Source organism: Gorilla gorilla, chromosome 2 (assembly GCF_029281585.2).
Source record: "Gorilla gorilla gorilla isolate KB3781 chromosome 2, NHGRI_mGorGor1-v2.1_pri, whole genome shotgun sequence".
NCBI classification, from domain to species: Eukaryota; Metazoa; Chordata; class Mammalia; order Primates; family Hominidae; genus Gorilla; species Gorilla gorilla.
Window position 1 is genome coordinate 209,084,797 of NC_086017.1, and position 25,247 is coordinate 209,110,043.

A 25,247-nucleotide genomic window follows, 5' to 3' on the forward strand; every position below is an offset into this window, starting at 1 on the left:
TAATGGGCTGGCTCTGCCTGTTAATTATTAAACAGATGTTCAGCGAGAACAGAGAACAGAGAGGCCTGTGAATGGCCTGTTGGGAGGATGGGAGCGACAGTGGGCTGATGAGGTGGCACATCAGAGACAGGAAGAGCAGCGGCGTCACCGACAGCCACACACGCAGCCTCTGAGGCAGCTGCTGTGACAGCACATCCATCTGGCTGATACAGGCTCAGCAGAGCTCCCCGCATGGGATCTGGTCACTCCTGCCTTTTCCGCCTCCTTCCCCAGCCACTGAAGTAGCTGCTCCTGAGAGCTGCCCCACCCCATTCTGAGGGAAAGCAGAGGCCTGAATGAGGCACACCCTTTCTGCCTGGGCTGCCAGGGAGCTCAAAGGTAAACTTCATAGATTCACTTCTCCAGATGCTGCTGGGCGGCCCGGTTCCAGGGAGCTCCATCCCCCACTGCTGTATTCTACATGAATGGCACCCCGAGGTTGCAGACAGAGCTCCTCCCACAAGGCCCTCCACTGGCTGAACTGGAAGGATATTTTAGTCCTTATGCTACTGGAACTTTCTGTAGCTTTTGACCCTGTTGGCTACTGGTACTGCCCCCTACCCCAAACTTTCTGTTGTTTAGCCTCTGGGGCACTGTATCCAACCTCTCTGAGAGCTGCCTCTCCCCCTCCTCTGATCCCCGAACACTCACATTCCCAGGGGTCCCTCTGTGCATCTCCCCGACTCCCAGTGTCACCTGCCGTGGGCACCTGCTCTTCTAGCCTGGACATTCCCTCAGGGTGGGTGCTTCAGTATCTCCCTATCTCCCCACCTGCTCCTGCAGTGCAGGGCACCAGGTGTCCAGGACAGAGACTTCGCGCCTCACCTCATCCCCACATCCAAGTCACCAAGTCCAGGCAGCTTCGCCTTCTCAACACTCCTCGCACCTGACCCTTCCTGTTTCCCAACACCTACCACCCTAGTTCCGGACTCCAGAACCCATGTTTAACTCCCGCTTTGAATCCACCTTCACATTGCCACTGCCATCCTCAGAGGGAGCCTCACAAGTCTCACAATGACCAGGCCATTCCCTCAGGATGACCCCTTCAGTGGCTCCCCAGTGCCATCGGGAGACCAGCCATGTTCCCTCGCCTGGGATCCAAGACCTCCCTCCCCAACCTCCTTTGCTGCCACCCCCTCTGCGTGACCTGACCCATGACTCATATTGAGGTGCCGGCTAATCCCACCACTTGACCAACAGCCCCCGCTACCCTCCCCGTGCTGCTCGAAGCTGTGGTTCCTGCTCTCCCCTCCTCTTGGAACAACCATATCTGCTCTCTGCCACAATCTGCCTTAACTGGCCTATTTCCACTGCGTCCCCAAGGCTGGACTGACCCCTCTTTCCTGTGCTGCTCTGCCTCTCTCAATGCACGGCTCCTGATTTTGAACTCGGTCCCCCGGCTGAACTAAGAGGTCCTGGGGACAGAATGTGCCTTGACCATCTTTGTGTCCCTGGCACCCAACCCAGCTCCTGGGCCAGAGGGGGCATCAATGGGCATTGGCTGAACTGACCTGAATCAGCGCGTAGCCACCTAGCACTCCGTGAACTCTGAAATCACCTCCTGACTGTATTTTTCCATTGCCCTATTGCACGTGTATGTTTAGTGTAATCCTCTTCCTCCTACTGTGCAGGAGGAAGAGCCTAAACAATAAGGAAAGGAGTGTGGTGGCAGGATGCCAGCCAATGGAAGGTGGTGTTTAGCAAGTGCCCCTTGGAATGGCCCCATACGCAACCCCTGCCGCCCGAAGGGGGGCCCTACCTTTCTCAGGGTCCTTCAGGCTCGAGCGGACAATCTCCACCACTTTCTCCACCTCTTCGCTGCTGCAGACATTGAGCTGGACGGTTCTCAATCGGTCACTGTTTAGGCTGTCCAGCTCCTTGACCCCATCATGGCCTTTGTCCTGGGGAGGAGAGAAGAGCTGCTTCTACCTCCTTCCTTCCCACCCTGAGGCAGACCCTGAGGACTCCTGTCAAGGCAGGAGCTGGCCTCAAGTCCCGGCCAAAGCCTCAGGCATACTGGCAACTGCCCATGGGCCTGGCCCACCAGCATGCGGTTCTTTTTAATCCTGAGCACTGATGACCTATCAAGCATCAAGCTATGTGCCACAGACACAACCATGAATAGGATGAAGAGCCGGCCCCCAAGGCCTCAAGACAGGATTCTTTCTCCAAGCAGGGGTTGCAAACTTATGTGGAGCAGGCAGGGGCCCTGGGGAGTACAGGACATGTCAGGAATCACCATGTGGGGATGGAAACCCAGGGTTGCCAGATGGTTACATTTTTAAGCTAGTAATTGGGAAATCTCTTCATTCTTTTAAGTGTTGGCAACTTACACACATTTAAAAAAAAAAACAAAAAAACACTGTGAAGGCCAAAGCACGTCCACAGGCCACATAGGACCAGCAGGCTGCCAGTTTGCCACCTCTCTTCTAAGCCAAGGGCCCATCAACTCCAAATTGGTAAGAGGCCAGAGCCAGCCTCTAATCCCAGCTCAGTCACTGAGTAGGCTTTGTGCACTCAGGGGTGTCCCTGAACAGATGTCCATTTTTTCTGGCTGTAAAACAGGAACATCACCACCTGTCCTGACCTGCTCAGATTAATGGAGTAAGGAAATGGATTTGTAAGAAGCCTGTTAGAGTCTAAAGCACCACACAAATTCAGGTACTGCTAAACAGGAGAAAGGCGTCACTCGCTCGGCAAACATTTCTTGGGCCCCTATCGTGTTCCGGCACTGTGCTAGGAACTGGAGGTCAAGATCAATCATTCAGCCCCTGTTCCCAGAGTCCTGTTCTAGGGAAGGAGACAGGTAAGCACGTAAGCGAGACAGTGACTGTGTGCTGTATGGAAACTGGCGGGAGGTGGGAGGGACACAGGAGGGACGGGCAGGGGAGACCTTCCAAAGGCAGTGACAGCTGAGGACATTCACAAGAGGGGGCCGATGGGGACGGGGCACTGTGGGAAGAGATAAGAGGACACCACCATAAGCCATCGGTTGCAGGCAGTGCAGACACATAAGGAGGTGGTGGATGCAGGGCTGGAGAGGGGGGCAGGGGTCTGCTTGTGGGCACTGCCGAGCTGCTGGGGGGCTTTCCTCTAAGTAGACAGCATTTCCTGAGTGTCCACTGTCCTGAGCACTGTGCTAAGTGCTGATGTGCTTTGTCACATGAACCCTCATGTCACCGGGCAGGCTGTATTGTCACATTTCATCCTATTCTATGAAACATGGTTTCTTTCACAATAGGGATGAGCTACACTCGATGTGAAAATTAAACATAGTTGGTCATAAATGACTTAATTGGCAGCAATTTTCCTGAATGGTGCGTGGCATAGTGACACCTCTTGTAAGAGGACTGGACTAGCAGCCAAGAGTAAAGGGGTAGAGAAATGCCCACTCGCCAGCCAAGGGCTTGCCCATGGCACACACAGCTGCTACTGAAGCAAACATCCCAGGCGCGGGCAAGGGTGGAAAGCCCAGGACGGTCAGCACTTGTCAGGGGTGGAAAGTCCTCCGCTGGTTAGGCTGAGCCTTCTGAATGCTTTCAACCAGAAGAACCCCAACCCCAGGAATGGAGAAATCACATCATGCAATTTCAGAGGGCACAGGAGGAAATGGTGAAGGGACTGCCCAGTGGGGCCGGAGGTGCTGGACATAGTCACCCCGGAGAGAAGACTTGAGTGGAACATGACTGAGAGAGCCAGCTTGTTCCATGCAGCCACAGAAAACAGAGCCAGGACCAAGAAGTCCAGCTCAGCTCAAAATGAGGCGTGATCTTCACAGTCTGGAGATGGCATGAGCTGCCTGGAGGTGTTTAGGCAATGAGTTGGGGTGGGGGGTTGTTTGGAGGTAGGAGGGATGTTTGGGGGTTGGGGGGATGCTTGAGGATGGGGTGTGGGAAATGTGGTACAGAGACAATCCAGGCATTGGACAGGAGGTCGGGCTGATCTCCCCTACCTAACACCCCTTCCATTCCTAGACTGTCATCTTCACAGCCTGGTTTTCCATCGAAAGGAAGCCTCCCCAGTGGCCCTTTGAAAAGGCAATGTGACATGGCCCACTAAGTCTCTGCAGAGGCACCAGGGATGCCTTTGGACACAGCAGCCAGGCTGGAGGCTCGATGGTCTAAAGTTTGGCTCTGAAATCCCCTAGGTGTGCCGACCTTCCCAAACAAGACGCAGGCATGAGATGCACGGGACACATGGGCCTGCAGCTCAGGCTGTCATTCCCACAGGGGACTCCACCAAGAAAGAACTAATGCATCCTCAGGTCTAGGGTGTGATGATGTGGTGCCTGCAGACCCCTCTCTTCCACAGGCGGCACACAGGTACCAGGAAAACCCGTGTCTTGCTTTAATGCAGTCTTCCGCCTGGTGGCTCTTCAAATGCCCCTTAGCGTGGAGCTCACATGATCTGAACCTCAGAAAGGTGGATTCTAGCTGACATGCACAAGAGGTATCTAAATGTCCTTCCTCTTGGGACTTGGTTAACCCTGTTGCTATCATTCAGCTCTTCTCAGACCCCCATACAAGACCTCTCTGGTGCCCCTACACAGCATCACGACAAGGTCCCTGCAGTCCTCAGGGGAAACCCCCGACTCCAAGTCAGTAAACTCTTGTTTGACAGTGAAGAGTCTTCTTTCAGAGGAAACTAGGGGATTAATCTCACTGCCCACGGCTTCAGGCTTAGCGTTCAGGCTCCCGAGGAGAGCAACGCTACCCTCCTATCTTCACTGACAGACCCACCCCAGGAACCCTCACCTGCCTTTGGGCAGCCTCCACACCCTGCTCCTGACAACCACGCCAATAGGGACAGAAACTACCAATTTGCCCCCAGTTGTTCAGAGAAATCTTTCCAACCACCCTCAGCCTACTGGCTGCAGACTCTGGTGGCCCGTCCCCCTCAGGGTCTACCTGTCCTCAGGCCAAGACTGCCCCTCAGGCCACACCACCTCCCTGGACCCAGGGTTTCTGTGCTCCCTCTGCAGGTCTCTGTGCTCCCTCTGCAGGTCTGCGTGCTCCCTCTGCAGGTCTCTGTGCTCCCTCTGCAGGTCTCTGGAGTCTCTGTCCACCTCTGTCTGGCTGCTCAGGGACAAGCTTTTAGTTCCGCTGTGTTGGTGCATGTGCAACTGGCTTATTGATAAACCCACTTCTTTATCTTACTGTCCCTTTCAGCCTCACCTGTAAGCTATTTTTTCCAGCCCTGGATGAAACTTCAGGCAAGTCGTATAGCTTTTCCACTCATTCTCAGACAGTGGACAGAGAGCCTGTTTGTTTTGGCATGAAGAGTCCTGTTCAGTCTCTTAAGCAAATAATTCCAGCCCAGTCTGGTTTGAGAACCCAAACTCCCAAACTTGTATACGAGGTAAAGCTTTCCCCTGCCCAGCCCTGAGGGCTGTGGGAAGTAGGTGCTGGTGGAGGTTGTCTTTCTCACTGTTTTCTAGCTCCTCTCCCCTCCTATTCTTAACTTCTGACCCTTCCAAGGTTGGATCTGGGGCAGCAAATTAGGGGCAAGACTGTAGTCGTCTGAGGCTGGCTGATGTCTGCTGTTGCTGCCCCTGAAATAGCAGGTGCACAAAAGCCAGCTCTTCCTTCTTGGGGTGCTTCTGGGGAGTCTACAAAGATTCTGCCACGGAGACCTCCGACTGCCACTCCAGACGCAGGGCAGCGTGCCTCCCCCAGCTGGGCATCTGCTCCCTCAGCCCCTGGCCTCAGTGATGTACCCCCTTCTGGCTGGGGCCACATGGATCCCCCTAGCCAGCTCACTGGATGGTTACCCTTAAGGTGACTCCAAGCAGCTCTCTCCATTGTCCACACAGGGCCAGGCAACTGTTTCCTGCCCAGGTAGAAGGATAGCCCTCTCCCGACCAGCTCTCCGTGCTCCGCTCCCAGACGAGCCACTCCTGTCTCAATCTCGGGCCTTTAGACTTCTTCTGGTGGACATTAGCATCACACTCTGTGGCCTCCAGACTCCAGGGCACACATGGTAAGCCAAGAAGCTCTCCAGGGAGTTCAAGAACTTGGAGAAGTCCAGAAGCTCTCCAAGGCATTCATATGAAGCCCACCTCATTTTACTTGCCATCAGAGGGAAAATATCAGCACACTAACAACTCTTTCCAGTCGCTCAACCTCTTCTATCTCCATTTCTTATAATACTGAGGCAGCCAATGAGCTGATTCTGGCAGAAAGGTTTTTGTCTCTAGCATATATGTTCAGGTGGTTTAGCACCTCAGGGAAGAACATGAGGACACTCGACACATGTTATACGTCAGCATCTTATCACATGTGTTAGAAACACTTCAGAGAGGAGCGAGCCTGGGCACTGTGATGTTCACAGGATGGGCAGGAGGAGGAGCTAGCAAGCAAGATGGGGAAGAACTCTGAGAGCATGGAGTTAAGAAACGAAGTGTTACGAGCAAGGGTGGTTTATTTGGTCAAAAGCTGCTGCTGGGTTGAGAATGATGTGGTCTGAGAAGTGGCCAATGGATTTGGGAAAACGGGGGCTGTTGATATCCTTGATAAAAGCTGGGTCAGAGGCACTCATGGACCTTCCTGGTCTGGTCCTGCCTTCTTTTCCCAGCTCACCAGGGCACTGGGCTTTGGCAACCTCAAACTACTGGCAGTGCCTCATATGCCACCTGCCCCCATTTCGCAGGGAGCCTCCGTTCATCTTTCCAGATGGTGGTGAGACGCCACCTCTCATTAAGCCTTCCCTATGCTGATACAAGATCTGCTCCCATGCCCCTCACTTCACTCTACTCCCCCCTCATTCTGCTTCAGCCACAGAGGCTTCATGCTGTTTCTCAGGTGCACCCTGCACACTCCCTCCTGGAGCTCTGTACTGCAGTGTCCCCTCTTCCCCTGGATTTCTGTGACACTCCCTCCTGCACCTCCTTAGTTTCTGTGACACTCCCTCCCGCACCTCCTTGGTTTCTGTGACACTCCCTCCTGCACCTCCTTAGTTTCTGTGACACTCCCTCCCGCACCTCCTTGGTTTCTGTGACACTCCCTCCCGCACCTCCTTTGGATGAGGGAGTTCCAATTTACCTTCTTGGTGTGATCTTTCCTCCCTCTTGAAAATCAGACACCCCATCCACCATGCTTTATCTTCTTTTCCTGTTTTATTTTTCTCTACTGCTTTTACCACCCTGCAGAGAAGCAATTTACTTATCTTATTCCTTGCCTATCATCCCCCCTTGGAATATAAGCTCCGCAAGGGCAAGAACTTCTCACTGAGGTGTTATATGCTGTATCTCCAACAGGGAACACTGTCAGCTTATCTTAGGTGCTCAGTAAATATCTGCTGAATAAATAAACAAGTAAATAAACATCGTGATGGGGCAAAGCCTGATCCAGGTGGGTTGCACCCCCTCTGGGGGTGCTTTTCTGCAACAAGGAGCAGAGCCGTGGGGAGGCAATGCACACAGGGTGTGGTGGTGTAGGTCTGTATGAGTGAGTGTGTGTGTGTGTGTGTGCGTGTGCTGAAATGACCCAGGAGACAGCATGGAGCCAGTGATGTAGGAGGCGGCAGACACCTGCTGGAGCTAAGTTCCTGAGTTGGCCAAAGGCAATGAGATATGAGAGATAAGAGGAACACTAACTCTGAACAAGAGCAGAGAGAGTGTTTAGGTACAGATGCAGTCAGAATCCATCGTGGGGCTAACACTACAGAATCGGGCTAGAAACAAATCCCCCTTTCAGCCCCCACGGTGCCTTATCCAAAGCCTCTGGTGGCGCTAACTGCTTTCTGACTTGCCTGACTGATCTCAGATAGCAGACGGAATGGGTCAAGAGGTAGATACCAACAGATATAACCTGCCAATGAGCTTGTCTGGTACTTTCTTCAAAATACCAGTCAACCAATTCTAGAATCACTGTTGCAGGAGTGGAAGGACCTAAGATCACCAGTCCAATCCTATCAGGGTAAGTAAGAGGAAACTGAGGCCCAGGGAGGGGACATGTTTGTCCCCTTCCGGGGTTAGTGGTCAGTCTGGGACTAGAACCGAAGGCCCTTTTGAAGAGGCTTCTGCAGCATTGAGCAGCCTCTGCCCTGTGCTGTGGAATCTGACTGTGGCTCCCTGTGTCACTGGATAAGCCAGCACAATGGCACAGAAGCCTAACATAGGACAAGGGACTTTACAACATTTTTATGGCATCATGGTTCTTGCTGGGACCCGCTGAGGTAGGTCCACATTCTGCAGAAGAATCCAGCACCAGGGATGCCACACCCATTCCCCAGAACCCTCCCCGGACGGGTTCTCTTGAGCACTGTCAGGAGAGCGACAGCCTTTCAGGAGAGCAGTTTGGGGATTTGAACAAAACCTAAAACCTGCACACCTTTGCAACTTGCACTTTCACATCTACGAAATGTTCCTAAGAATCGCCAGTGGAAGGAGGCAAAGACATACGTGCAAGATGGCTCACCCAGGCTTTGTTAATACCGGTTGAGCATCCCTAATCCAATAATCCCAAATCTGAAATGTTCCAAAATCTGAATTTTGAGTGCTGACATGATGCTCCAGGGAAATACTCATTGGAGCACTTTGGATTTTGGATTTTCAGATCAGAGATGCTGAGCAAGTATAATGCAAATATTCCAAAATCTGGAAAAATCCAAAATCCAAAACACATCTGGTCCCAAGCATTTCAGATAAGAGATACTCGACCTGTAATAGCAAAAGTCACAAATAATGTATACACCTGCATTTAAGCTGCCTTGGAGCAAGAGATTGGGAAGACTTCACTCTTTTACATAATATACTTCTGTATTATTTGAATTTATTATGAATATGTAGTATTACTTTCACAATTCAAAGAAATAAAGATTAAAAGGACAAACAAAACCTTCTCTGATCCAGATGGAATGATGTTTAGAGCATGGCAATATAAATGATTTCTTGTACTTGTTTATATTATTGAAATTTTACGTTGGGTATCAAATATTACAAAGATATCAACATAGTATAGGAAATTCCTCCCCTGGGTTCCTACTGCCCTGAAAATAAAGAAAAATGTCTCACCCACCGAGCAGAGAAAGCAAGTTGTCCTGAATGCCCACTCTTCCCGTCATCCTTCTTCTATAGCAGTAGAACGCCTGACATTTCAGGCCGGGTACATATTGTCTCAGAATACTCACTACATTTCCCAGCCTTCCTTGCAGCCAGGTAAGGCCATGTGACTAAGTTCTGGCCAAGAGAATGAGAGCACAGGTGATATCTGGGAAGCTTCTGGGTCATGTCCTTAAAGAACAGGGGTATGCACTCAAGAGAAATACAATAAAAGCAACACTGAGGTACATTTCCCACCTATCAGACTGGCAAAAACCAAAAGCTTGATGCATACTCTGTTGGTGAAATTGTGTGGAAATAGGCACTCATGCACTCCTGGAGGGAATGTAAAATTACATGACCCCTAGGATGGAAAATTTGGGAATATCTTTAAAATGACAATATATTTTATTTACACTCTGATCTAAGAGCAATCTCACTCCCAAGGAATTTACTCTAAAGATAACCAGTCTGACCAACATGGTGAAGCCCCCTCTCTACTAAAAATACAAAAATTAGCCAGATGTGGTGGTGTGCACCTACAATCCCAGCTACTTGGGAGGCTGAGGCAGGAGAATTGCTTGAACCCGGGAGGTGGAGGTTGCAGTGAGCCGACACTGGGCCATTGCACTCCAGCCTAGGCAACAAGAGCAAAACTCCATCTCAAAAAAAAGAAAAAAAAAAAGATAACCCCCCAATAATAACAAAAATACAAAGTTATTCATTGTGGCATTATTTGTAATTGCAAAATATTGAAAACACCTAAATGCTCATTTACAGGAGATTTTGATGAAGTAAATTATGATCTGCCCACTCAGTGGGTGCTTCAAAGCTGTGAACAAAGTGAAAAAGATCTCTGTGAGGTCATACAACCTGATTTCCAAGGTATATTGTTGATGTTTTAAAAAACCAAAGAGTATATGCAATATGCAAACACTTGTGTAACGTGGGGAAAAATGAAGGAATGGAGTGGAACAGATAGGGGTGAGGGAATAACGCTACTTTGATTTTACCAATTTGTATAATTTTTGCCTTTACAGCCTTGTTAACAGTTTACATATTCAGAAATTAAATTACATCAACAAGAATCAACAACAAGGAAAACAGATCACAAATAAATGGCATTATATTTCAAATAAATAATACAGTGATAAAGAAAAACAAAAATTAATACAAGTAGCTTTTAAAAATAGTGCTTTGGGCCAGATGTGGTGGCTCACACCTGTAATCCCAGCACTTTGGGAGGCCAAGGCGAGTGGATCACCTGAGGACAGGAGTTTGAGACCAGTCTGGGTGTCAAACTGGTGAAACCCCGTCTCTAATAAAAATACAAAAATTAGGTGGGCATGGTGGCTCATGCCTGTAGTCCCAGCTACTCGGGAGGCTGAGGCAGGGGAATCACTTGAACCTGGGAGGCAGAGGTTGCAGTGAGCCGAGATTGCACCCACTGCACTCCAGCCTGGAAGACAAAGTTAAGACTCTGTCTCAAAAACATAAATTAAAAAAAAATATATATATATATGTGTACATATATATATGTATATATGTATATGTGTGTATATATGTATATATATGTGTATATATGTATATATGTGTGTATATATGTATATATGTGTGTATATATGTATATATATGTGTGTATATATATGTATATATATGTGTGTATATATATATGTGTGTATATATATAGCATAGGCACACAACAGAATACCATTCAGCAATACAAAGGAATGAGCTACTGATGCATTCTGCAACATGGATGACTCTCAAAAACATTACACTAAGTGTTCAAGAAGCGTGGCACAAAAGGCCATGTATTGTATGATTTCATGTAGATGAAAAGTCCAGAAAATGCAAACCTAAAGAAATAGAAATCAGTGGCTGCTCAGAGCTAGAGGTATATGTGGAGATTAACTGCCAATGGTCAAGAGAGAGAATTCTGAGTGATGGACGTATTCTAAAGTGGATTGTGGTGGTGGGCGCACAACTCTCTAACTGGGGCACTGCCCACTGTTTGCTTTTGCAGTCTCAGGTCCCAGTGCTTCCCTTCATGCACCTTAAATTCTACTTAATGTGTCCCGAAGGAGCCTCATGGTTTCAAGCCTCTGCCCAGGCTATTCCTCCCGTCCAGCAGGTAACCCCTCCCAGTCTCCACCTGTGGCAGCGTTATTTACTCGCCATGGCCCAGAACAAATGTCACTTCCTCTGGCATGCCACCATCAATCCCTTCCTCCTACACAGTCTCACCGAACATTCTCGCACACCCCTGAGAATCTGCTTCACTCGAATTCTTCAGCTGTGTCTATGCATGGCTGTCTCCTCACCACTCGACAGGGAGCAACTTCAGGGCAGGGACAAGGTCTCATTCTTCTGCTACACCTAGCAAAGTGTCAGGTACGTCACAGCATTTGACGAATGATGGATAGATGAGAGGATGGGTGGATGGATGGATGCATGGATGATGGATGGACAAAGCTATGAAGAACAAGTGAGACTAAAGCCGATGGAAAATGGACAGGCTGGTTTAAGCAAAGGTGAGCCAGTTGTTAGGAAAGCACTTTTTAAAAGACTAAAAACAACGACTATGTGTAAAAGACAATGGTGAAGAAGATAACTCGTCTCTTACCTTCATCAAGCAGCCAGCAAACACAAGGAAGCCTTTTGAATGCAGATGCTTGGCCAATGAGAACCCAAATCCAGAGTCACAGCCTGTGACCAGGACAGCTTTGCTGCCAACCTGTTTTACAAGGTCAGATTCCATGTTAGGAACCGGTGGTACAGGGGCAAAGTGACCAGGCCTCTCCACCCTCTGTGTAGTGAGAGTTGGTGCTCCTGAGTGGCCCAAGCCTGGCCCTCCCTACCTTGTTCTTGCTGTCTGGAGAAGCACCATGGTATAGTGGAAAGGCCAGGTTCTAACCCAGACTCTGCTACCCACCAGCAATGTTGCTTGGGAAAATTACTTCTGCCTTCAGGATCTCATCTACAATCCCCCATGCTACATGTGAGAAACAGAGGTCTTTTTAAAACGCTCAATGTAGCTAGTGATAGAGCTGGAACTGAAACCAGGGCTGAGAGATTCCAGAGTCTAAACTCTTCTTCTTTTTTTTGAGATGGAGTTTGGCTCTTGTTGCCCAGGCTGGAGGGCAATGGCCGGTCTCGGCTCACCGCAAAACCTTCACCTTCCGGGTTCAAGCAATTCTCCCGCCTCAGCCTCCCAAGTAGCTGGGATTACAGGCATGCACCTCCACGCCTGGCTAATTTTGTATTTTTAGTAGAGATGGGGTTTCTCCATGTTGGCCAGGCTGGTCTTGAACTCCCTACCTTAGGTGATCCACCCACCTCGGCCTCCCAAAGTGCTGGGATTACAGGCGGGAGCCACCGCCCTGGGCCTCCGGAGTCTAAACTCTTAACCCCTAACTTGCTGGGTGGGGCTGGGAGTTCTCGCTCCCCACTAGGCCTCCAGTGATACCTTCCTGGCTGGGAGGGGCTGGAGTGCCTCATTACTGCTTCCTCCCCACATGGATGGGGGTGTGTGAGCTCATTACTGATGAGGGGCTTTGGGGGAGGGTTAAGTGAGAAAGTGGCTCCGAGTGTCCTGGAAACACTAAGGCCCCACTCCGAGGGTAGCTCAGGGCCTAGGGGCCCAGAAGAAAGGGTTCTGACCATCCAACTGGCTCCCGGGTAGCTGGGCTTCCACTCACCGGCTCCAACGCACTGGCATAAGTCTGACGGCCAGTCGGGATAAAGGAAGTAGAAGCAAGCAATAGTGGGCGTCTGCAAGAGACAAGGAAGCCGTGAGTACAAGGACAGACTAGACAGACCCTCAGCCACACTGGCCTGAAGCAGCACTGGGGGTCTCTCCAGCCCCGGCTCCTGGAGACAGCTTGCTGGTACAACTGAGTAAGAGGCCCGCTTTCCACCAGGGTTGCTGGCTGATAGAAAGTGAGCCAGTATTTGCTATGGCTATGTTTGCCACTGTCCAGGAAGAGCCTTCCTGGGAATAAAGCCAATTTTGAAGCTACTTTTGTTGGGCAGGCTCTGCTGAACCCTGGCCAACCAGTGTCCCACTCCAATAAAGTTCCATTTTCTGCTTTCCAAGATGACACAGATAGGTAATGTTTCAAGCTAATTCAAGTGTGAACTACCCTTGCAGTACTATAGCTTTGTTAAAGCCTGCTGCAATTTTGATGTCTTAATCCACAGTAGGCTAAGCTTCCTGATAGTTACTTCAATCATACTTTTTATTTTGAAATAATTGTAGATTCACATGCAATTAAGAAATAATACAGAGAGATGCCAGGTCTTACCTCATTTCCCCTAAGGGTAGTATCTTGCAAAACTGTATTACCATATCACAACCAGGATATTGACACAGATACAATAAAAATACAGAAATTTCCATCACCACAAGGATACATGTTACCCTTTTATAGCCACACCTACTTTCTTCCCACCCACCCCACTCCATCTTTAACCACAAATCTGTTCCCCATCTCTGTAATTTTAGCATTTCAAGAATGTTATGTAAATGGAATCATACAGTATGTATCCTTCAGGGGCTGGCTTTTTTCATTCAACATAATTCTCTGGAGATTCATCCAGATTGTTATGTATCAATAATTTGCTCCTTTTTATTGCTAGGTAGTGCTCCATGACACAGGGGTATGACAATTTGCTTAACTATTTACCCACTGAAGGACAGCTGAGTTGTTTCCTGTTTGAGCATATTATGAATAAAGCTGCTTGAACATCCCTACACAGGTTTTTGCGCAAACGTTGAGTTTTCATTTCTCTTGGGTAGGTGCCCAGGGGTGTAATTGCTGGGTCATATGGTAGTTGCAGGTTTAGTTTTTTAAGAAACTGACAAACTGTTTATGAAAGTGGCTATAGCATGCTACATCCCCAGTGGCAGTGTCTGAACAACCCAGTTTCCCCACAGCCTTGCCGGCATTTGGTGGTGTCACTATTTTCTAGTTTAGCCATGCTGAAAACTGTATCATGATATTTCGCTGTGGTTTTAGTCTGCATTTCCCTAATGGCTAATGATGTTGAACATCTTTTCATGTTTATTTGTCACCTGTCTTAGTCTGTTTGGGCTGCTATAACAAAATACCATAGACTGCGTGGCTTACAAACAACAGAATTGTATTCCTTACAGTTCTGGAAGCTGGGGAGTTGAAGTGCAAAGTGCCAGCAGACTGTGTTTGGTGAGGGCCCACTTACTTCATAGACAGATGTCTTCTCACTGTAACCTCACATGGCAAAGGTCTCTTTTATAAAGACACTAATCCCATCCATGAGGGCTCCACCTTCATGACCTAATCACCTCCCAGGGCCCCTGCCTCCTAATACCAATACCTTGGGGGTTAGGATTTCAACACAGGAATTTGAGGAGAATGCAAACATTCAGACCATAGCACCCTATGTTTGGTAAAATGCCTTTTCATGTCTTTTGCCCATATTCTATTGAATTGTTCGTTCTTCTACCCCGTTGAATGTTGAGAATTCTTCAGACGTCCTAGCTGCTAGTCCTTGGTTACATATGTGGTAGGCAAAATTTTTCTCCTAGTCTATAACGTGCCTTTTTATCCTCTGTAGCAGGGTCTACTGCAGGGGCAAAAGTGTTTCACTTGGACTCGGAATCAGGAAACCAGGGGTTGTAACCCAGACTCTGCCACCAACCAACAACGTTGCTTAGAGAAATTACTTCTGCCTTCAGGATCTCAGTGTCCTCGTCTACAATCACCCATGCACCACGTGGGACAACAGAGGAATTTTCAGTGCCCAATGTAGTTAGTGATAGAGCTAACTAGTGAAACCAGGGCTGAGAGAGTCCAGAGTCTAAACTCTTAACCCCTAAATAAAGTCTAGTATTTTCCTCTTATGCGGCATGCTTTTGGTGTCAAGTCTCAGAGCTCTTTGCCCCCAGAACCCAAAGATTTTCTTCTATGTTCTTTTCTAAAAGTTTTATAGTTTTGGCTGGGATGGTGGCTCATGCCTGTAATCCCAGCGCTTTGGGAGGCTGAGGTGGGCAGATTGCTTGAGCTCAGGAGTTCGAGAACAGCCCGGGCAACATGGCGAAACCCCATCTCTACAAAAAATACGAAAATTAGTCAGGCGTGGTGGCTCACGACTGTAAGTCCCAGCTACTTGGAAGGCTGAGGCAGGAAGATCAACTGAGCCCAGGAGGCAGAGGTTGCAATGAGCTGAGATCGCACCACTGCACTCCAGCCTGGGGGACAGAGGGAGACCCTGTCTCAAAAAAAAAAAAGTTTTATAGTTTTATGTTTTACATCTTAAGTCTATGATCCATTAATTTTTGTATAAGACGTCAGACTTAGGTCTAAGTTTTGTGTCCATTTGCTCCAGCGCCATTTTTTGAAAACATTATCTTTCCTCCATTGAATTGCTTTCGCACTTTTGTCAAAAATTGGTTGGGCATATTTGGGTGGGCCTATTTCTGGATTTTCTATTTTGATTCATTGATATATGTGCTGCTACTTTATTTTTCTTCTTCAAAATTCTTTTAGCTATTCTATTTCCTTTGCCTTTCCATATAAATTTTAGAGTAATCTTGTCTTCATCTATAAAAAATATGACTGGGATTTTTATAGAAAGTGTGCTAAACCTGTATATCAATTTGGGGAAAGTTGGCATCTTTACTTTGTTGAGTCTTCCAATTCCTGAGTACAGTATGGGGTTTCCATTTACATAGATCTTTGATTTCTTTCATCAGTGTTGTGTCATTTTCAGCATTTAAACCATACATGTGGCCGGGCATGGTGGGTCATCCCTGTAACCCCAGCACTTTGGGAGGCCGAGGCGGGTGGATCAACTGAGGTCAAGAGTTCAAGACCAGCCTGGCCGACATGGTGAAACCCTGACTCTACTAAAAATACAAAAAACCAGCTGGGCATGGTGAGGGGGTGCCTGTAATCCCAGCTCCTCCGGAGGCTGAGGCAGAAGAATCACTTGAACCCGGAGGCAGAGGTCAAAGTGAGCCGAGATCGCACCATTGCACTGCAGCCTGGGCAACAAGAGTGAAACTCCGTCTCAAAAAAACCCAACCAAACAAACAAACAAAAACAAAACAAAAAACAAATCCTACACATGCTGTGTTATGTGTAACATGTTTGTTACATCTATTTCTCTCTTTTTTTGAGCAACTACAAATGGTATTGTTTTGTTTTGTTTTATTTTATTTCATTTTATTTTATTTTTTGAGACAGGGTCTCACTCTGTTGCCTAGGCTGGAGTGTGGTAGCATGATCTCGGCTCACTGCAACCTCCGCCTGCCACACTCAAGCAATCTTCCCACCTCAGCCTCCCCAGTAGCTGGGACTACAGGCGTGCACCACCACGTTCAGCTAATTTTTGTATTTTTTGCAGAGACAGGGTCTCACCATGTTGCCCAGGCTGATCTTGAACTCCTGGACTCAAGTAATCCTCCCACCTCATCCTCCCAAAGTGCTGGGATTACAGGCATGAACTACCACATCCGGCCGAAACTGTATTGTTTTAAAATTTGATATCCATATGTTCATTGCTAGTATACAGAAATGCAATTGACTTTTGTGTGTTATCTTGTATCTTGTAACCCTGCTAAACTTACTTATTAGTTCTAGGAGTTTTTTTGTGGATGCCTTGGGATCTTCTATGTACACAATCATGTAATCTGCAAATAGGGAGTCTTATTCCTTCTTTTCCAATCTATATGACTTTTACTTCCATTTCTTACCTTATTGCACTGGCTAGAAATTACAGCACTATGTTGGATAAGTGGTGAGAACTAATATCCTTGGTTTGTTCCCCATCTTAGGGACAAAGCATTCAGTCTCACCCTTAAGTATGTTAGCTGAAGGCTTATGGTGTTTACCCTTTATCAAGTTCAGGAAATTCCCCCTCTATGTCTATTTTTCCTGAGATTTTTAAAATCATAAATGTGTGCTAAATTTTGCATCTTCTGCATTGATAGAGAGCATCATGTAAGTTTTCTTCTTTTAGTTCATTAATTTGGTGGATGAGATTAATTTTCAAATAATGAACCATCCTTATATCCCTGGAACAAACCCACTTGTTCTGTCCTACTGCACTGGTCATTTGGCTAGAGAGAGCAAATTTTTGTTGGGGCTTTTTGTGTCTGAGCTTACTGGTATTTCTGGGTTGCCGGCTGCTTCAACTCCAAGTCTGGGACATAAGAAACAAAAAGAAAACCTAGAGAACTCATCACTGCGTCATTTCTTGGGTCCTGAGGTCCTTAGCTGGTCTGCCTTCTTCTCTCTGCCTTTTAAGAGGCTTTTTATATATTACATACTTACTAAATTATTTATAATTTATGTAATATCCAGGGTTTTTAGTTGTACTTGACAGAAAGAATAGAGAAAAGTACATCTACTCCATCTTCCCAGAAGCGGAGGTCCTGTTAGCTTTTAAATGGATATTAACCCAGTAATGACAAATGGAGGAGGTAGGGGTGAATGAGCAGGTGGTAACAGGGGAAAAGAGATGGGAGATAGACTTACCTTTTCTGTATACCATTTGATGCCATTCAAATTTTGTTTTTTGTTTTGTTTTGTTTTGTTTTTGAGACAGAGTTTCACTCTTGTTGCCCAGGCTGGAGTGCAGTGACACGATCTCAGCTCACTGCAACCTCCGCCTCCTGGGTTCAAGCGATTCTCCTGCCTCAGCCTCCTGAGTAGCTGGGACTACAGGCTTGCACCACCACACCTGGCCAATTTTTGTATTTTTAGTAGAGACGGGGGTTCACCATGTTGGCCACGCTGGTCTTGAACTCCTGACCTCAGGTGATCCGCCTGCCTTGGCCTCCCAAAGTGCTGGGATCACAGGCATGAGCCACGGCGCCCGGCCTGCCATTCAAATTTTGTACCATGTAAATATATTACCTATTCAACATATTAAGCTTTTAAAAAATTATTAAAATATGTTCTTAAAGAACATTAAATTCACTAGACAGAAATGAGGGTTCAGTAGGAAAACCTGCCAAGGTAACCCCCTGTCCTTTTGTACTGCCACAGAGGAGTCTGGATTTTAAGTCCCTGTGCACGGACGGTCTCAAGTGATCAGGATAGTGTGGTCGGTACACCCAAAGCTCGTGAATGACTCCATCCAAAGAGCATCAGTCTGTATTCCCATGACCCCCGTGTTGCTCTGCAGAAAGAATGAGAAGGTGTCATTGAAACCACCATTGCAAAACACTGAGACAGTGAAAGAGAACTGACCTAACCAACTCCATCTTGCTTCTAACCTCCAAGCCGTCCTTTTTCATTCCTGGCTGTGGGCTGAGCTAGCTTTGGGAGGAACTTAGTTTACAGTTTTGTTTTTTTGAGATGGAGTTATATTTGAGATGAGTTATATTTTTTTGAGATAAAGTTTCACTCTTGTCACCCAGGCTAGAGTGCAGTGGTACGATCTTGGCTCGCTGCAACCTGGGTTCAAGCAATTCTCCTGCTTAAGCTTCCCAAGTGGTTGGGATTACAGGCACCCGCCACCACGCCTGGCTAAGTTTTGTATTTTCAGTAGAGACAGGGTTTTGCCATGTTGGCCAGGCTGGTCTCGAACTCCTGACCTCAGGTGATCCGCCCACCTCAGCCTCCCAGAGAGCTGGGATTACAGGTGTGAGCCACCACGCCCAGACTATAGTTTATAGTTTAAAACAAAGATGGCAGCCCTTTCCCAAAACAAACCTCCTTCTTGCCTGGGGATCAGACCGTCTTTGTAGGATTAACAAATTAGGCACCAGATTACAAATTATAAACCATAATTTATAGTCATACAGCTGGAAGCTACAAGATGCTGACCCTCCCTGAACTGCTCCTAAGATCAGTGCTTGAGATATTTTGCAGACCCTGTACTTGATGGATCAGCTGGCACCACCCAGGTGGATAAACTGGCTCATCTGATCTTGTGGCCCCGACCCAGGAACTGACTCAGCGCAAGAAGACAGCTTCAATTTCCCATGATTTCCTCTCCAGCCCAACCAATCAACACTCTGTCACTGGCCTTCCCCCACCCACCAAATTATCCTTAAAAACTCTTGATTCCTGAATGTTTGGAGAGACTGATTTGAGTAATAATAAAACTCTGGTCTCTTGCACAGCCGGCTCTGCATGAATTACTCTTTGTCTACTGCAATTCCTCTGTCTTGATAAACTGGTTCTGTCTAGGCAGTGAGCAAGGTGAAGCCATTGGGCAGTTACATCCCTAGTGGAACTAGATGATTTGTTCCTGTCTCCTTAAGGGCCACACCCTTAGCACTTTTTTTTTTAGACAGCGTCTCTCTCTTTCACCCAGACTGGAGTGCTGTGGCACAACCTTGACTCACTGCAACCTCCGCCTCCGGGTTCAAGCAATTCTCGTGCCTCTGGCTCCCAAGTAGCTGGGATTATTATAGGCATGTTCCACCACGCCCTGCTAAATTTTGTGTTTTTGGTAGAGATGGGGTTTCACCATGTTGGCCAGGCTGGTCTCAAACTCCTGGCCTCAAGTGATCCACCTGCCTCTGCCTCCCAAAGTGCTGGGATTACAGGTGTGAACCACTGTGCCCAGCCTACCTGACATTTTTAAAAGTAACAAAAAGGTTGTGGCCAGGAGCGGTGGCTCACACCTGTAATCCCAGCACTTTGGGAGGCTGAGGCGGGCAGACACTTGAGGCCAGGAGTTCGAGACCAGCCTGGCCAACGTGGTGAAACCCCATCTCTACTAAAAATACAAAAATTAGCAGGGCGTGGTGGCATACGCCTATAATCCCAGCTACTCAGGAGGCTGAGGCAGGAGAATCATTTGAGCCCGGGAAGCAGAGGTTGCAGTGAGCCAAGATTGTGCCACTGTACTCCAGCCTGGGCGAGAGTGAGACCTGTCTTAAAACAAAAACAAAACAAAACAAGTAACAAAAAGGTCTAGGCAAGAGAGCTTATTTCAGATTGACTTGCTGCCCGTCTTTCTCTAAACTGTCTCTCCATTGTCAAATATATTCAGACCTGAAATTAACTGAGTCTGGGTGTATTATACCAGGCTCTACCACTCATACCCAACAGTCAATGGCACATTTCTACTCTTCCAGAGAGCAGAAGGTTCTATCTTGACTCACCTGCCCCCGCCACAGCAATACCCTGACAAGGTGGGTAAGGTGGGGCTGTGAATACTCCTGGGCGGGCAGCTCCAGCTAGCATGAGAGTGCCTCCTGAGCACTGCTGGACTTCTCGGCCTTTCCTTCTTGGCCACTGCTGGGATTGCCTCATCCTACTCTAATTCCTCTTCCCTCAATTTGCAGCTCTTACAGTCGCTGTGGGATCCCCATCTTAGGGCTGCTTCTCAATTTGAAGGGGCCTTGGGACCAGGAAGACCTTACTGCCTCAGCTCTCAAAAGTTGGTTAACAAGCACTTGGGGAGCTTGTTAAAATGCAAACTCCCAGGTCCCTCCCGTTGACATTCTGATTCAGTAGGAAGGGGTGGCCCCAGAAATCTGCCTGTGTCATTCCCCTCAGGGGATTCCAGTGCAACAGGTCCTGGGGGAAGAACTGGTTCATCTAGTCCACAACAGTTGTTCTCTGGGCCCCTGTTTATTAGAATCACTTGGAAATGTGATCATGGTCGTGTGGTTATATTACTAAAACGAGTTCTTATCATTTAGAGATAAATATTAAAATATTTGCAAATGAAATACCATGTCCAGGAATTGCTTCAAAAAATAATCTGGTATGGGGAGGGGGAGGAAAATGGAGATGTAGCTGAAATAAGATTGGCCATGTGCTGATAATTATGGAAACCCAGGTGACAGGCACACCAGGGATCAATATACAGCTTTCTACTTTTGCATATGTTTGAGATTCTCCATAGAATGATTTTTTTTCTTTTTAATCACAGGGAAGTTCTTTAAAGTATTTCTTTGCCTAGCCTCACTCCTGACCCAGGGGTGAGGCACAGATACTTTTTCCCTCACTGTTCTCTAGGTGATTCTAACCCACAACCAAGGTTCAATACCACTGCCCTACAGGAAAAGAAAAACAAAGACCTATCCCCAGGGGGTTCCCCTTTAAGTCCCTTAAATGCCAAAGCCCCAATATCCCTGTGAACAGCTGGAGGCCACAGCCCAGCTGAGCTGTGACAGACACTGCTCTTTGCCTGCCAGCATCCGTTCTTCTCATCTGCCTCACTAACAAGAATCTGGATTTTGTCCGGGGACAGCAGTCCGCCCCACGCTTTCCAGATTACCACCCACCTAGTGGTCACGTGACCTGCCTCTGGCCAATAGGCTGCAAGCGGAGGTCGACCACAATTGCTGAGTTTTGCTTTCCTGATGCAGGTGCGTTGCTTGTCCCTGCCTGGACTGAGGCTGGAGGTGAAGGACTATCACAGTATCCTGGGATCCTGAGCTGCCTTCAGAATAACACAGCAGAAAAAAGCAAGGAGCCTGGGCTCCCCAAAGCCACATGGCCCTAGACTTCTAGGGGTTCCTGCTACTCTTAGTGTGGGGCAATCCCAGCTCATACACTGGTCTCCCAGGGCTAAGAATGCCCATGAGGCGTTAGGCCCAAAACCAGCACATAAAATAGTGTGTATTTCCCTGGAGGGTCTCCTCTGCCCAGGAGGGTCCTGCAGTAACAGCAAGCTGCTGGCCAACCAAGCCACTAACACCAACAGCTATGCCGGTCTCGGTCTCTCGGGAGGCACAAGTTAAGCTCGAGATGGTCAACACGCTTTCTTTCTTTCTTTTTTTTTGAGACGGAGTTTTGCTCTTGTCGCCCAGGCTGGAGTGCAATGGCACGATCTCGGCTCACCGCAACCTCTTCCTCCCGGGTTCAAGCGATTCTCCCGCCTCAGCCTCCCAAGTAGCTGGGATTACAGGCACACGCCACAAGCCCGGCTAATTTTGTATTTTTATTAGAGACGGGGTTTCTCCATGTTGGACAGGTTGGTCTCAAACTCCCGACCTCAGGTGATCCACCCGCCTCAGCCTCCCAAAGTGCTGGGATTACAGGTGTGAGCCTGTACAGGTGTGTGCCCCCACCGGTCAACACACTTTCTGAAGCGAGAGCCCAAAGGCGTGGCTGTGAGATTCAGAAGACGAGAGCTTCCTGATTTTTGCCCTAACCCAGGAACAGAATGAGAGGGAGGAAGTGGTGCAGTCTGGCACCTCCCCAAGGCCCTGTGGAAGAGCCTGCTGTCCTCAGAGCCCTGGCCATCCCGGCCGCATTTGAGAGCGCTCCCTATGCTGGCCAGGGCGTTCATTCTGGCTTCTTCTCTATCTTACCAGTCTGTGTGTCTGTGCCTTTTATTGTCCCCATCAGGAATCAGCAACAATAACCAGTAACCCAGCTTTCTGCTGAGTGGAGCCATGAGTCCATTTGAATCTAACAAGACGGGGCTTAGGAGGAACACATATCAGTGGCACAGGTGCAGCTCGGGAGAAATACGGCCTCACAGCAGCATCTGTGAAAAAAATTTAGCCTGTTTGACCATGAATCCCGCATGTGATGTGGCAGCCAAAAGAAGCTATGTGAGCCTAGGCTGGACAGGAAAGAAACTAGGATAGGGGAGGCAAGAGCCCTTCTCCACTCTGCCCGGGTCAGGCCACCCTGGGAGCATTATGTGCTGTACCTGGCCTGGCAGAGCTGAGCACTGGTGATCACAGCCCAGGAGGCAGGGTCCCAGATGTGAGCAAGGCATCTGCCCCAGGGATGCCAGAGTCTTCTGGCAAAGCCAGAAATCTGAGAAATCTGAAATCGGAGGGCCATGGGGAGCCAGTAAGCACAGCAGGTTGTCAAGTGTTGGGGTTGGGGGCCTTATCCAGCCACTCCTGGGAAGGTTTTCATCTGGACGGAGCCATGTGTACTGGGTGATGCCTGCTCTGGGCATGTCAAGAGTGGTGGGTGTTTTGTTCAGGCACCACATCTTAAGAAGGAGCCCAGGCAAAGTGAAGACCATTCAGGGGGGAGACCTGGATGATAGTGGGGAACCATGAGAGATGAACAAGGAAAAACCATGTGGGTGGAATAAGAGTAGGCAAGTGGGTGGGTATTGAGGTGGCACAGTGCCCCTGGAGAGAAGGGAATAACTCGCTCAGTGTGAATGCAGGGGCAGACCCAAGAACAAGGAGTGGCATTAACAGGAGAAAAGATTTCTCCTCAATAAGGAGATGTCCAAACACAGGAGGCCTGCTATGAGAGGTACTAACCTCTCCATCACTGGACATACTCAAACAGAGGCGATAAAGTCACTTGGTAAGGATGCTATCAGCAAGATTCACTCACAGGTAGAGACTGGAGTATGAGGCTCTTTCCAACTGAGACTCAAGCAAAATGATCAGGCCAAAGTTTTCCCTTTGAGGGACTGTGGGATCCTAGGCATGGCGATTACCCACCATGCCAGCCTCCTTCTGTACCTGGGTTCCCTTCCACGCTGCCCATACCTTCACCCTACGACATTGACTCTACTCTGACAGCTCTGCGGCTGCCCAACCACTGCCCAGGCCCCTCAACCTAACCAAGTTACTTCTCATTCATCCAGAAGATTCCGAATTCCCTTTGACAATCTTTCTTTCCCCTCAAGTGAGCCAGGAGCTTGACTAATGCCTCACTCTCCTTACATTTGAGAACAAAACCTTTGTAAAAGTATTTTAACTTCCTGTGGGATTATCTTCTACTCTATAAAAAAAACTCCAGAAATCTCTAAAAGCCATGTTGGAGACAGATCTTGCCATCTTTATGAATCACTCACTGAAAAAACAATTGCAGCAAGTCACCTTCTTTCAAAAGCCCTTCAACAAAGCTGAGCTCCGTCCCCGCTGTGATGGCAGGGGCCTCCTGCCGCCTGTGCCAATGGGGCATTCTAAACTCTTCTCACGTGGGGTCCTCAGGTAGGTGGAGCCCCAGCTCCAAGCCATGCCTCTGTATCTCTCAGAAATAAATTCAAGCAAATGCTGCTAAAAGCCATGCCGGGCGCGGTGAATCCCAGCACTTTGGGAGGCCGAGGCAGGCGGATCAGTTGAAGTCAGGAGTTCAAGACCAGCATGGCCAACATGGCAAAACCCCATCTCTACTAAAAATACAAAAAATTAGCCGGGTGTGGTGGCATGTGCCTGTAGTCCCAGCTACTTGGGAGGCTGAGGTGGGAGAATTGCTTGAACCCGGGAGGCAGAGGTTGCTGTGAGCCAAGAGGTTGCCACATTGCCTGGGCAACAGAGTCTCAGTCTAAATGCATGTTCCATTAAACATATTATTGGCATAGAAATATCAGTGTTCTAGATCCTGGGACTTTGAATTTAACATAATCTTCAATTTCACTCCCCTCAAATATAACAGAAAGAAAAAGGCATTTCTTGTTTTTCCTTGCTCAGACTGCAAAAGAGTAAAATGTGGCAGCAGAGCCCACTGAATCCCCTGGGAAAAGGCAATTCCAGAAGCTCTCAAAGAAGAACAGCTGCTTGTTTAATTTGTACTTATATAATGCTTCCTCGAAATCACACAAACGATTCGGTGAAGGCTTGGGACATTTCGGTTAACTGATTTCATGCATAAAGTTTTAAAAGAGCTGTTATCCAGGTGGCTAAAGTAATGAGCCACATAAAATAATGTACCTCCTGGCACGATGGGCTGAGAAAAGCACCGCTTCACTGCCACGGGCGTCTTGCCACACAAACCCAAACTGAGAGACATTGTACAACATAACCAGCCAGAGTGTCAAGGTCGTGAGCGAAAAAGACTGAAGACCTGTCCCCGGCAGGAAGAAACTAAAAACACATGACACCTCCATGCCATGTGGGATTTGGGATTCGATCCTGGACCAGAAAAAGGTCCATCAGCAGCCACTTGGCGACACTGGAATAAGGTCTGTAGACTAGTTAATAGTATTCTATCAATGGTAATTTCCTGATGTTGATCATTGCAGTATGGTTTTGTAAGATGTTAACATTTAGGGAAGTTAGCTGAAGGGGATCCAGAAACCCTTTCCAACGATTTTTGCAACTTTTGTATAAGTCTAAAGTTATTTCAAAATAAAAAGGGTTTTAAGAAGTGGTTATGGCCAGGCACAGTGGCTCATGCCTGTAAACCTAGCACTTTGGGAGGCCAAGGCGGGTGGATCACCTGAGGTCAGGAGTTCAAGACCAGCCTGGCCAACCTGGTGAAACCCCGTCTCTACTAAAAATATA

General features: G+C 48.1%; 1 protein-coding gene across 6 annotated transcripts in view; it reads right to left on the reverse strand.

Annotated features, from left to right (window-relative positions):
• BDH1 (3-hydroxybutyrate dehydrogenase 1) overlaps positions 1–25,247 on the reverse strand; it is a 60,786-nt gene that overhangs the window by 10,188 nt on the left and 25,351 nt on the right. For 5 of the 6 annotated variants that reach the window (XM_019024341.4, XM_063704537.1, XM_019024342.4 and 2 more), the window contains 3 exons: positions 12,781–12,853; positions 11,706–11,816; positions 1,799–1,940 (listed from right to left, as the gene is read on the reverse strand). In XM_019024341.4, coding sequence (XP_018879886.2) covers positions 1,799–1,940; positions 11,706–11,816; positions 12,781–12,853 — 326 coding nt within the window. Of the gene's footprint in view, positions 1–1,798; positions 1,941–11,705; positions 11,817–12,780; positions 12,854–17,601; positions 18,248–25,247 lie in introns of all 6 variants that reach the window. The other variant, XM_055382782.2, reaches the window with a different exon arrangement.